We start from the raw sequence: 12,195 nt of genomic DNA on the forward strand, positions 1-12,195 counted from the left end.
TCATGCCTATTCATATATTAAAATTTCTTGCTAGAACAAGAACTCGCCAGAGTGGTCTAGTGGCTAAGGCACTCAGCTACCGACCCACAGGCCACAGGATCGAATCCTGGCTGCTGCAGACACATTTTTGATAGAGGCAAAAATGCTGGAGGCCTCTGTGGTTAGATTTAAATGCATATTAAGAACCCTGAGGTGGCAGAAATTTCCGGAGCCCTCCACTACGGCATCTCTCATATGGGGGTTTTGGGACCTTAAATTATTATGCTAGAACAAACAACTGAATTTATATGCACAGTGAAACATGAGTAAAAGACAATGCTACCAGCAATTTGACTGCACACACGGTTGTTTCACACCATTGTGAGGTATGACATGGGGCAAGGATGTATGGGAGTCATTTTCTGGAAATATTCGTGTTTTAGAAATGACCATTCCACGTCCACTGTTCCTTGAGTGGTTCCTTGAGCTGCCTTCTAATTGGGCGTTACAAATAAATAAAATTTTAAAATGCCATTCCATGTTGACCTAGAACATGTGAACAGGAATGCCATTTTATGTTGACCTAGAACATGTGAACAGGCATGCCAGTAATTAAGCTGCTGGAATCCATGCAAAGTGGTGCTGCCTGGCTCATAATGTCTACCTACGGAACATACAGTATGAAGGAGTTGCTTGAACTGCAATCTGTAGACATCATACAGACATCATCTTTCATAAATTGTATTACTACTTTCCCAAATTCCATGGCTCCTTTCTACTGCCTTTGGCCCATTATTCGCTTCATCTATCAGCGTCCAGTCACTTTTTGGTAGAACCACGTTGGACAAATAATTTCGTTCTTTAACCAATGAGTATTCAATCTGCTTACCTAAATTGATTGTTCTGGTGTGCAACCTACTGAAATTGGAGAAATAACGAACCATTCTTGTTTTAAACTGCGTTAATACTCCCCTCACACACATTCCTCTCATTATCTATCCAACATTTATATACATTTATAATTGGCCTTATTTAAGCGTTTCAATGATTAATGTGTCACTTTTGGAGCTTTCAGTTGAAACTGCGTTAATACTTCCCTCATTCACCTTTATCCTATTATATACTTGACATTTATATACATTTATAATTGGCTTTATTAAAGTGTTTCAATGGTGTGTTACTTTTCGAGCTTTCAATGCACACACGTTTTTTGTGGCATTACTTCCACTTAAATTGCTCTTTTTTTTTGTGCTGATCATGTCTTTTTCTTTTTTAGTTATTGCTGCAATTTTTCTTCTCTGATATGAGTGTAGGCACTGGGCATTAACTTGCATAATACTCCTTTGCAGTGGTCCTGATAGGGGATTCAGGTGTCGGCAAGAGTAACCTTCTTTCAAGGTTCACGAGGAATGAGTTCAACTTGGAAAGCAAGAGCACCATCGGGGTGGAGTTTGCCACGCGCTCGATCCAGGTGGACAACAAGACAGTCAAAGCTCAGATCTGGGACACAGCAGGCCAAGAACGCTACCGTGCCATCACTAGCGCGTGAGAATTTGACTTGCACCTAAAGCTGTGCTCAGATTTAAGTGTTCTTGTGTATCGGTCCAGTTCAGGCCGAGTGGTTGTAAACCATCTGTTGTAAAAGAGTGAACCACAGGCTTCCTATAGCCTGTGAGCTGTGAAGTTGTATTCTTATTACTGGGGAACTGTTCGTGATTGGGAGAGTTGGTATGGATTGGTACCTTACTGGCAGGTGGAAAGATTCAAACAGGGTGGAGATGTTTAGTTATTAGGTGAGGACATTTCAGATGCAATTGACCAGATAATGCAACAGTGCCTGCACCCTTTAGTCAGGTACTTGTAGTGGATGTTTATCAGCAATGTGGCTCCACTCTAAGACGGAAAGGCATTGCCGTAGCAGCCAATGTGTCGTGGCAAACCTGAATTTCCTAGTCGGCAAATGTGCCTATGGTACTCGCAATTAAAGCTGGAAACCCATCCAGCCTTTTTCGTGAAGAAAGCAACAAGGGGCAAATGCTGGTGCAAATCGCTGGTCACGTCTATTGCTGTAGCAACAGTGAAACATATTCTCTTTTGAAGTTTCTGCTTGTAGACATCCACTGCAGTCACTGGACCAATGCACCTGTGCCATTTGTGGTCGGACGAACCTTGCAAACAAGCAGAGAAGCGGCTTCGCTTAGTGCGTATCTAACGCTATGTGCTTAAAAGTACAAAGTAAAGAAAGCTCCTCATAAGTGCCGACTTGCCACTGTGTCTTTTGTGAATGCCACATGTACAGACTGGCGTAACCATGTGCCAATATTTTTGTGGTGAATACGAATCGGCACGCTCTGGCACTACTGACTAAATTATACTTATCGTTGAAGATATTGATGGCTCACTTGCTTGTGTCTCATCACAATATTAGTAAAGGGTGCATATGTTTCCTCTTTGCATCACTTTTCTTTAACCCGATTCGTACTTGATAATGAGATTTGTTACTCTGAAGCCATTTGTTCCAATCTCTGGTTGTTTTCCAAAACGTGGATGAGAATTCTGACCTCGAGGGCGGCACTTGTTAACGTTAATTGCAGCAGTGGCAGGGCTTGTTTTACTCTTTTATAGCTGTGCAGCATTCATGGGCAAAATAGTGTCGGCGTAAAATGAGAAGCAATGCTGTTTTTGCTGACTAGTCTTGTTTTCTTTGTGTTGCTTGCATATCTGAAGCAGTAATTTGAGCAAGAATGTGCATTACAGGCTCTTTTTTTCCAAGACAGCACCCATGAAACCCCTTAGGTTTCACCAGCATCAAATAGCAGAAGTTTCTGTGCAGTGTTTTTAGAACTCTTAAAGAAAAAATTAGCTGCTGTATCTTTTTGCAGGCTATTTTGAAGGCAATTAGAGACTTGAAGGTAATCAAATGTTAAAGCATAAGTGCTAATGCTTCATAATGTTTAAAACACCAAGGCATCAGGTTTCATAATTGAGGGATGTGTGCGAACATAGCACATGACTTGTGCTACCGGTTCAGCTTGGTTGAAACCTGCCCTGCATCTACAATTTTCAATGCGCATATTTGATTGCTCAGTTATGGAGCAAGTTTCTTGTTTCACTTGGGTGTGAGGTTATAAGTATAATTTTTTTCTTTATGTATTTCCAAATAGAACTCGGATTGCACACTTTCGAACCGATCTGTGATTATGTGGTGTATAATGCCCTTTCTATGTACCTATTGTATAGAAGTAAACAAATACGAGTGGCTGCCCACAATTAGTGCAGTGGGAGCATAAGAAAGGGATAAAAGGAAAATAGTGTTCGCAGTAACTACATAACTTACTGGACGAATAACTTGCGTTAGTGATGGTTTCCCGCAGCGGTGAGTGAACGCTGGCACATTTGAACTTGTGAGCTAATGGCCTTCTCCTTTCCACTTCTTCACCGTCGCTTATGGCCAGCCGATTCGCCACTGCCGCTCTGGGTTAAGGGCCAGCAAAGCGGGTGCAACGCATAATTCGCACCGCCCGTTTCTCTCTTTTTTTTTTTTCCCCTCTGAGGCACTGCGCCGTGCCGCCTTGCGGCTGACAGAAATTAGGTGCCTTTTTCTTTATTCAAGAATCGCTACTACCACCGTTTCTCGCCGTAGGCTGCAGGACAACATCCGCCACATCGCGGCCGCACTGCCGAGGAGAAGGCCGTGGCGCTTTGGAGCAGTGGCGGCATCTAGTTTTGTGTAGACAAACTAGCTGCGGGAAACAGTTATTACACTCTACTCAAGAAAACTTTATTTTCATGCATACGACTATTGATAATTCATCTTGATGATCACCCGGCGATGCGGCCGCCTTGCCGTGCGCAAGATCTGTGGCGATGCAGTAGGTAGTGAGCTATTTGGCTAAATACACATGACCATCCTTGTACCTGTAGCCTACACTGTAGGATCTTGTTAGATTATCTAGTGATGTGTCGTGTGTGTTAGTGTAGTACCCTCTCTGAACTACTTCATGCAAAAGTGCCTCGTTAATCAAAACACCTGCCATCCTCGAGAAGTAGAACTCTAGCGATTTTTAGCACAGGAGCATGGAGGCCCATTGCAAGGGGCCTTCAGTAGTAGCTTTTTCTTGATGTACATGAGGGGGTGGGGGGGGGGGTGGAAAGAAACTCGAGGAGAGTAGCATGCTGTTTTTATCGCGCTCTGTTCTTGGTGGCTATAAAAAGATCCTGGATGGGTCTTGGTTCATCTATGACTAGTGGCTTTTAAGCACTATCCAGGTTGCAACTACTTGAAAACGAATTTAGAACAGTAGATGATGTTATCACATTTTCGCGTTGCTTGCCATCCCCCTGTATATGCACAGTTAAGTGATCTTGCTGTTCAGTTGTCAGACATTGGATTGTACTCATTGTCACTAGACGGGGCAGTAGGTATAACTGGGAAGCACAAAAAAATTTGAAACTGCATGAAATTTTCAAAGCTCTCTCGGCACTGTTTCTCCAATTAACCTGAAGAATGCAGCCTCACAAAGTGCTGATAATGTGCATGTCAGTGCACTTCTAGATGCCTTGTTTGGCAACATGATGGATACATTCTGCATGGTGGGTCCCTTGAGGGCTTCCCCAGTAACCGTGCATCCTTTGCTAGTGTATGTACTGTTTTTATATCGTATTGCATTTAGCCTGTGGTGCATTGTTTAAATCGTTGTGCTTCAATCACTATGCAGAAACAGTCTACATGTGAAATTGACACACCAAATTTTCAATTTTCTGCGGGTAATTTAATCTGCATCACCTGTTTGCACTTCTGTAGAGTTTTCTTATGAGCCCACCTATATTGGGGGGGAGGGGTAATTTTTTCAGTGCTGCTCATCACTTCGATGCAAATGGATGCCCGTTGCACTTTTTCATGCTTGGACGTGTGCTGTGCACAGGTACTACAGGGGAGCTGTGGGTGCACTGTTGGTGTATGACATTGCGAAGCATCTGACCTACGAGAATGTGGAGCGCTGGCTCAAGGAGCTGAAGGACCACGCTGACCAGAACATAGTCATCATGCTTGTGGGCAACAAGAACGACCTCAGACACCTTCGGGCTGTGCCTACTGACGAAGCGAAGGCCTTTGCTGGTCAGTGCATGTATCTTGAGTCATATCTAGGAGCCTGAATCTGTAACTAAGCCAGACATCGCAGTGCGGTTGCAAAAATGATTGGTGCTTTGATTGACTTAAGCAGAAATGTCAGAGATTCATTCAAAACTGATCAGTAGGTTTATCTATAGTCAGTATTTTCTTTTTTTTTTTTCAGGGGTTAAGCAACATACACATGAAGATCGAAAAGTAGCATACACATTAAAAAGAATGTGCCGCAGCTATGAACTAGATCAGCAATTATAAATGTAAAGGCCCTCATTGTGGCCGAAAAAAGAACTGCTGCTGAGCAAAGTATGCAAAAACAGGTTTTGCCCTCTTTGTCTCTTTCACGTATATTCCTTTCATTGCTTTTTTTTTTTCATTTCAACTGATCGTTTTCTGTGGGAAGTAAGGTAGCAACTGCATGTATATATGTAAATAATTCATGTGCAGTAAAGTAATATTGCTGGATAATAAATTAAATATTAAGTTATTATTAAATAATATAAATTATAACATTCTTTTAAGTTGAGCATTTCTCAAGGAGGCGACCAAGTTCGTATGCATCAGTGCATTCTATTTATTGAGTGGATGGAACGGCGATTTATGTGCTTGATATCCATGCTTCCCGCTGGGTGCCTTGTACACATAAACTTGAGTAAAAGAAAAAAAGCCTATGACCACGCAAAGTGGGGTGACAAAATCTTCAGTTGGTCATTTTAATATTTTGTGTGTGTGTGTGTGTGACCTGTGTGCGACCATGCGGGCATTATTAGTATTATGAAGGTTTTTAAAAAAGTTAGAAGTGTCATTTGATGGTCCGTGGTCATTTTGTGTGAAAAGGAATTTTTTGGAACATCCGAGTAAAAATCTTGCAGTGTTGATTTGTGCGGGCAAGCTTTATTAAATGTTGTGTGTGTGTGTGTGTTTAGTCAAGGGGATTGTAATTTCATCACTCGTAGTATAGTGAGCATCTCCTATCTGTAGGAACGACTTTGTCTTCTTTTGGATGTGTTGAATGTTTAACAAACCTCATTTCCGCCTAGCTTGAAGGCGCCACTTGTTGGCGTTTTTCCTGTGGTCATTTTGTTTGCAACTTTCTCGCCTGTCAACCATTTTGCTAAAGGACCCTTTGCACAATATGAATTATGCTTGGTAACCACAGAGGACGGAGCTTTCTAGGAGAAGACTATCAATTTGCCTGCTCTTGACTGTGCCTCTGTCATTATAAGTGGCCTTGGAGTGAGTCAGTGCTTCGAGTGTAGCTTTACTTTTAAGCAGACGGGAAATTGTGTAATTATATTGCTTATTTGGTTAAGTGGTCCCTCCATGTTTTTTGTGCAGAGAAAAACAAGCTCTCGTTTATTGAAACATCGGCGTTAGACTCCACGAATGTAGAAGCAGCGTTCCATCAAATATTAACAGGTAAGGCAACTGATTCTTATTTTTCATGTGAAGATGCCGTTCATGCTTGTCCCCTATTTCGTTTCATGAAAGTTCGTGCTCTCTGTAATCACATGTGTGTGAACTTAAGAATATCTAAAATCTTGTTCAAATGTCCAGGTAAACAGTTTTGCTTGATAGATCTGAGCAATATGGTAAGAATTGGAACTGGGAAGGAATACTTTAAATTGAAACTGCACAGTGCCTATATGAAAGAAGAAAATTATGCCTTTTGGGACTCTTCTGCGCAAACTTTCATATTTTGCTATACACTGGATACTGTATAAAGCTTTGCCATGTGCAGCTTTCATGCCATCTCAATTGGAGAAGACTTGCTGCAAAATTGTTTTGCACAGTCTTAAAGGGGGACGCGGCCTTTGAAAACCGAAAAATCGCGAAAAAGTAGATTTTTGGCAAACCACATATTCGGGCAGTATGTGTCATAAACTACCTTTTCTGTAAATATCAAAGTCTAATTCGTCGCAAAACCATTTGAAATAATGTTTAGAACATGCCGCGGCGGCCCTCGAGTGGGGCGCGAGCGCTCAAAATACCCCAACTTGGCTTGATCGCAGTTTCTCGACGGAGCGCCGCCATTTTGGTGTTGTTTTGTTTGTGAATTCTTGCTCTTTCTTTCCCCGCCACGTGCGTCGCCGGCGGCAGCGCAGGAGAGGAGCGAGCCGCTCATGATTGGAGGGCTAGCTTTCAAGTTTCCCGCAGCTGAGGCGCGCAGCTGGGATTGGGCGAAGCGCGCGCTCCCCAAGGACGCGGGGGAGCCCGCGACTGCCATTGGCTGCTGCGCGCAATGACGTAGCGCTCTTGCGCATAATGCGGCCGATGCGGCCGCTCGTCTGCTGCTCCTCCGTCCGGCGTCTTTGTGTTCCGCTCGCTTCCGTGTATCGTTGCAGCCGTTCGCATACTCTCCACGTTTCAACTGTCTTCGAAACGATTTTCAACCGTCTTTACGAGACGATTTTCAACCGTCTATACGAGACCGTTGTTGTGTTCGCTCACGATGCGCCCAACGAAAAAGAAGACGCTGCAATCGTTCGGTGCAAGGAAGCGAGCTATGAAGCTTGTCTGCGCGGCGAGGCTCTCCGCTCGCACGTGCGCCGACGGTGATCGCGCCGACGGTACCTGTGGGGCAGCTTCTGCTTCATCTACGCAAGAGAGTGGTCGCATCGACGTGCCTAGCAACGGGACTCCTGCTCCGCCGGTGCAAGGATTTGTCGTTACAAGTGCGCCTGGTGTCTCGTGCTCATCGACAGTGGCTTCCGCATCTTCTCTTTCATCGGCCTCGAGTGCGATCGCGTCGTCAACTGTGCATTTGCGAACAAGTTTCCTGACGACAAGTTGACAGATTATTATGGCTGGGCCCTACGGAATAATTCCGATGGTGTGGCTGCAATGCGGCGGGCAGTGATGGCATCGTACCACCATGTGACGTCGACGGATGAGGAGCCGCACCACGACTTGTGCCCAGAGGGTGCAGACTCCTGGTGTCGTCACAATGCCAGCAATATTACCGGTGTTCCACCTCCGAAGCATTCGTACAAGCTGTCACGCTATGTTGCAGATGCACTTCTACCCATTTATGAGAGGCTCTCACAGGCTTCTCTTCTGCAACGCTGCCTGGGAGCAAAGACGCAGAATGCATCAGAGTCCTTTCACTCTGTGCTGTGGTCCCTCATGCCCAAAGAGCAGCATGCGCCACTGATTGCTGTGGAGACAGCACTGCATGATGCAGTGCTAAGATACAATGCTGGCTGCTACAGGGCCACCCAAGAGCTAGCTTCATCAGTGGGGCTAACGCCTGGCCACCTGGCCATTCAACGGGCAGCCGAGAAAGATTCTCTGCGCTTGAAAAAGGCTAAGAAGCGATCCCTAGAGAAGATGGAAAGGCGGCAAAGAGAGTGCCAAAGGACACCTCCAGTTACGCTGCAGGTTCATTTTAGAACTGCCTATGTGCTCAAAACTTTCAAACGTTGTTTTCTCAATGACTTTTTTGGCTAGTGAGGCTGCTTATTCCAGCCATATCTCTGGAACCACTCATTGGATTTCCATGTCTTTTTTTATTATGTACATGAATAAATTTCTGAGGGGGTGACAAGCCCATTTTTTCAATATATTGTGTGTGTTATTTATTATATTTAATCAAAATTTGATTGATAATATCCTAATCACGAACACAAAGTTTGATGGTCTGCTAAAACTTTTCAGCAAGGAAATTCAAAAAAAGGCTCTGTTACCCCCTGGAGAATCAATCTGGGAATCATCATAGTTAATTTCACAGTTCCAGCACCTTTTAAAAGTTCTCCAGGCCTGGAATAAGAGAACCATGTGCACTACCCTGATATTCTGCTGTAACTTGAAAACCAGTGAACATAACTTGATGAAATTTTGTAGTTCTTCTAATGCTTTTGCTATAAGTCTATCCTGAAAATTTCATTAAGATATCTCAAATATCTCAAACAAAAAAGTTGGTATCCAATGGTAGCTTCCCCTTTGAGGGGAGGTGCGGGTCGAAAAATCGCGTTTTTAGCGAAATTTCTCGTATTTCTGATTTTTATTGCATTGTAATCTTCAAACCTTCTTCTTTCGTCTGTGAAAATTCTAAACTAAATTCGAACCGCAAAATGCAAAAAAATGTGTATGAAGGCATCGCGGTGGCTCAAAATTTCGTGAATTTGCGCCGATATTGGCCATCTTTGACTGCGCGCTGCTCCCCGTCGCAGTGCCGCCCGCCATCGCGATCGGTTGGGAAAGTTGCGTCCGGCCTTCTTCTTACAGCTCCGACGACCGCCAGTTTCGTACGTGGGCAAAAAAAATAAATAAAAAAAAACGAGGCCTTTTTATCACGTGGTTTGAGCGGTTTGAAACGTGCGGCACCCTAAGCCGCATCGCCATTGGCTACCGAGGCATTGTCAGCTGTGTTGGTGGCGGCCATCGGCATTTGGTTCGTCTGCTTTTCTGCGCGTCTATGCATATTTCCGCGATGACAAGCCCGAAAAAGTGCAACGTGAGACTGCAGAAGTTTCGAACGAAGCACAAGTTCAAGGGAAGGCGGCGTAAAGTGCCCCGAACGACGGCGACGAACGAGAACGCGCCTACGTGTGCTAGGCCTGACGGCGGCATCGACGAGTGCGCGAGCGACAGTGGCTGCGATGAAGGGATTGACGCTGCGCTTTCTTTCGTCAGTGCTTCGGAAAAGAAGCTCGGCTTCTTTGAAAAAGGCGAAAGACAGCGCGATGAGGTTTGTGCAACGACAGTTTTGTGTGACACCCTCTTGCTGACGCACTTGTGGCAGGAGCAGGCATGCCCTCCTTGCGGTATTCAAAAACTTGCCGTTCGGGAGCCGGCAGAAAAGCGCAAGGGACTTTCGTCGCTCCTCGAACTTCATTGCGAAAACAGCGAATGCTCAGCGACTGTTCTTTCGTGCTCCTATACGTCACTGTGTGTTACGGCGGACGGCAGCAGCCGAGTGAGCCAACGATACGACAGTGGGAGCTCCCGAGATAGTTTCGCTGTAAATGTGAAGGCGGTGGTGGCTGCACGCGCTGTCGGCATTGGGCATGAGTAATTGTCAAGATTTTGCTCCATTATTGGACTCCCAAAGCCAATGCACCACCGAGGATTTTTTCCGATAGCAAAGAAGGTGCACACCGCTGCCATGGCAGCTGTGAGTGAAAACTTGCGCCGATCCAGAGAGTTGACGAAAGAAGTAGCAGGCGTAACTGATGTGGCTGTTATGTTCGACGGCACTTGGCAGAAGAGGGGCCACAAAAGCCACAACGGGATTGGCGCAGTTATCTCCTTAGATACTGGCCTCTGCTTAGACTTCGAGGTCATATCAAATTACTGCCTGACATGCAGTAGGCATAAGAATATGGGCCCAGACGAGGAAGTGTGGCAGGCATTCCATGGCCCAGTCTGTGAAAAAAATGCAGACTGTTCCTCCCATGCCATGGAAACGGAGGCTGCGATGCGCATTTGGCAGAGAACATTGACTTATGACACCCCACTGCATTTCATGACATTCTTGAGTGACGGTGACAGCAAAGCATATAGTGCAGTTGCAGAGTCAAAAGTCTATGGTGCTGTAAGTATAGAAAAAGAAGACTGCACTAATCATGTGGCCAAGAGACTTGGCACCGCGCTACGGAAGCTGCATGTGCCATTACCACGAGGGCAGAAAATGAAAGAGCCAGCCATTCAGAAGCTCCAAACATACTATCAGATTGCCATAACAAGCAAGCAACAGGGGGAGTGTACGGGATATGTACACTGCAGTATGGGCTTCGTACTTCCACTCATGCTCTACTGACAATGCTGGCAGCCACAAGTTTTGCCCTGCAGGAACAGAGTTGTGGTGCAAACATCAACGCGCTGAAGCACTTGGTGAACCTGCACCATGCCACACACCTCTCCTGACAAAAGCACAGGGATTGGCTGTTTTGCCCATTTATAAGCAGCTAACGGATGAGAAGCTCCTTGCTCGATGCATCAAAGGGAAAACCCAGAACGCATCGGAATCCCTGAACAGCAAAATTTGGCTACTTTGCCCCAAGACTAAGTTTGTCTCCCGAACGGTTGTCGAGACTGCCGCAGCTATGGCAATCCTGTGGTTCAACAAGGGTCATGCTACTTTCGAGCACATCCTGGAAGAGCTCAACATACTGCCATCTAGAGATCTAGTTACTTTCAGTGATTCCCGCGATGCGCGGCGCATCAAGAGAATGTCCGAGCGTCTGACAGCAGAAGCAAAAGCCCACCGTCGTCGTGGAGTGAAAAGGGCACGGCTAGAAGAGAGTGCTCGCAAGGACCGTGAGGGCACAACCTATGCTGCAGGACAGTTCTAGTAACTTTCAGTGCTTTTCAAAGTTCTGTTGAACATTATGACCAAAGATTATGCATTTCTAACAACTCTGTGATAAAAAAAAAAAAAGGGTTTCGAACTTTCAAATGCGTTTTTCTCCTTTTGCAGTTTTGTGTGATCTGTGCTTCTTATACACGCTAGTTCGTATACTTAGAATTCTCATACCTCTATGAAATTTTGCACATAGCATGATGAAGGCCCATAGAGTGCAAGTATCTATTCAGATTGTCAGTGCTGCTTTATTATGTTTTTCAAAAATTACATAACATTGAAAGCCCTTGGCTACTAGAGCCATAGTAAGTTTTTCTATTTTATTGTTGTATTTTACCTTTTTACACACAAAATTTATGTAGTTTTTTGCACTCTACAGTTCCAAAGGATCATAGTCAGCTTTATCTGCATGCTTTATCTCAAATTTTTATAGGTCAGAATTGTTGCATAACAACGGCCATAATTTTGCAGTATCTGACCTGCAGAAAGAAAACCAAGCAATCTACATGAAAATAAATGCCATATTTGAAAAGAGGAGAAAAAACTCTATTAGCATGCCAATTTGTGTTAAATTCAGACTCTTATTAAGAAAATCGTTTTTCGAGTAGCATCACCCCTTAAAGGGACAGTAAGGGCAAATATCAAGTCGATGTTGATTGTTCAAATAGCCGTCCAGAAGGAAGTACTTATATTGAAATAAAATCGCGTTTTAATGGCCCGCATCGCGTTAGCGCTCTTTAAATCACCCGCCTGGAAGCGCTTTTTCAGATGTCACTGTTACTAT

At 44.6% G+C, this 12,195-nt stretch overlaps 1 protein-coding gene across 1 annotated transcript in view; it reads left to right on the forward strand.

The window, feature by feature from the left end:
* Rab11 (RAS oncogene family member Rab11) overlaps window positions 1-12,195 on the forward strand; it is a 41,137-nt gene that overhangs the window by 3,326 nt on the left and 25,616 nt on the right. The window contains exons 2-4 of the mRNA XM_037423012.2: window positions 1,329-1,524; window positions 4,905-5,098; window positions 6,446-6,526. Of these exons, the coding sequence (XP_037278909.1) occupies window positions 1,329-1,524; window positions 4,905-5,098; window positions 6,446-6,526 (471 nt within the window). The remainder of the gene's footprint in view (window positions 1-1,328; window positions 1,525-4,904; window positions 5,099-6,445; window positions 6,527-12,195) is intronic.

The sequence above is a fragment of the Rhipicephalus microplus genome, chromosome 4 (assembly GCF_043290135.1).
Source record: "Rhipicephalus microplus isolate Deutch F79 chromosome 4, USDA_Rmic, whole genome shotgun sequence".
Taxonomy (NCBI): domain Eukaryota; kingdom Metazoa; phylum Arthropoda; class Arachnida; order Ixodida; family Ixodidae; genus Rhipicephalus; species Rhipicephalus microplus.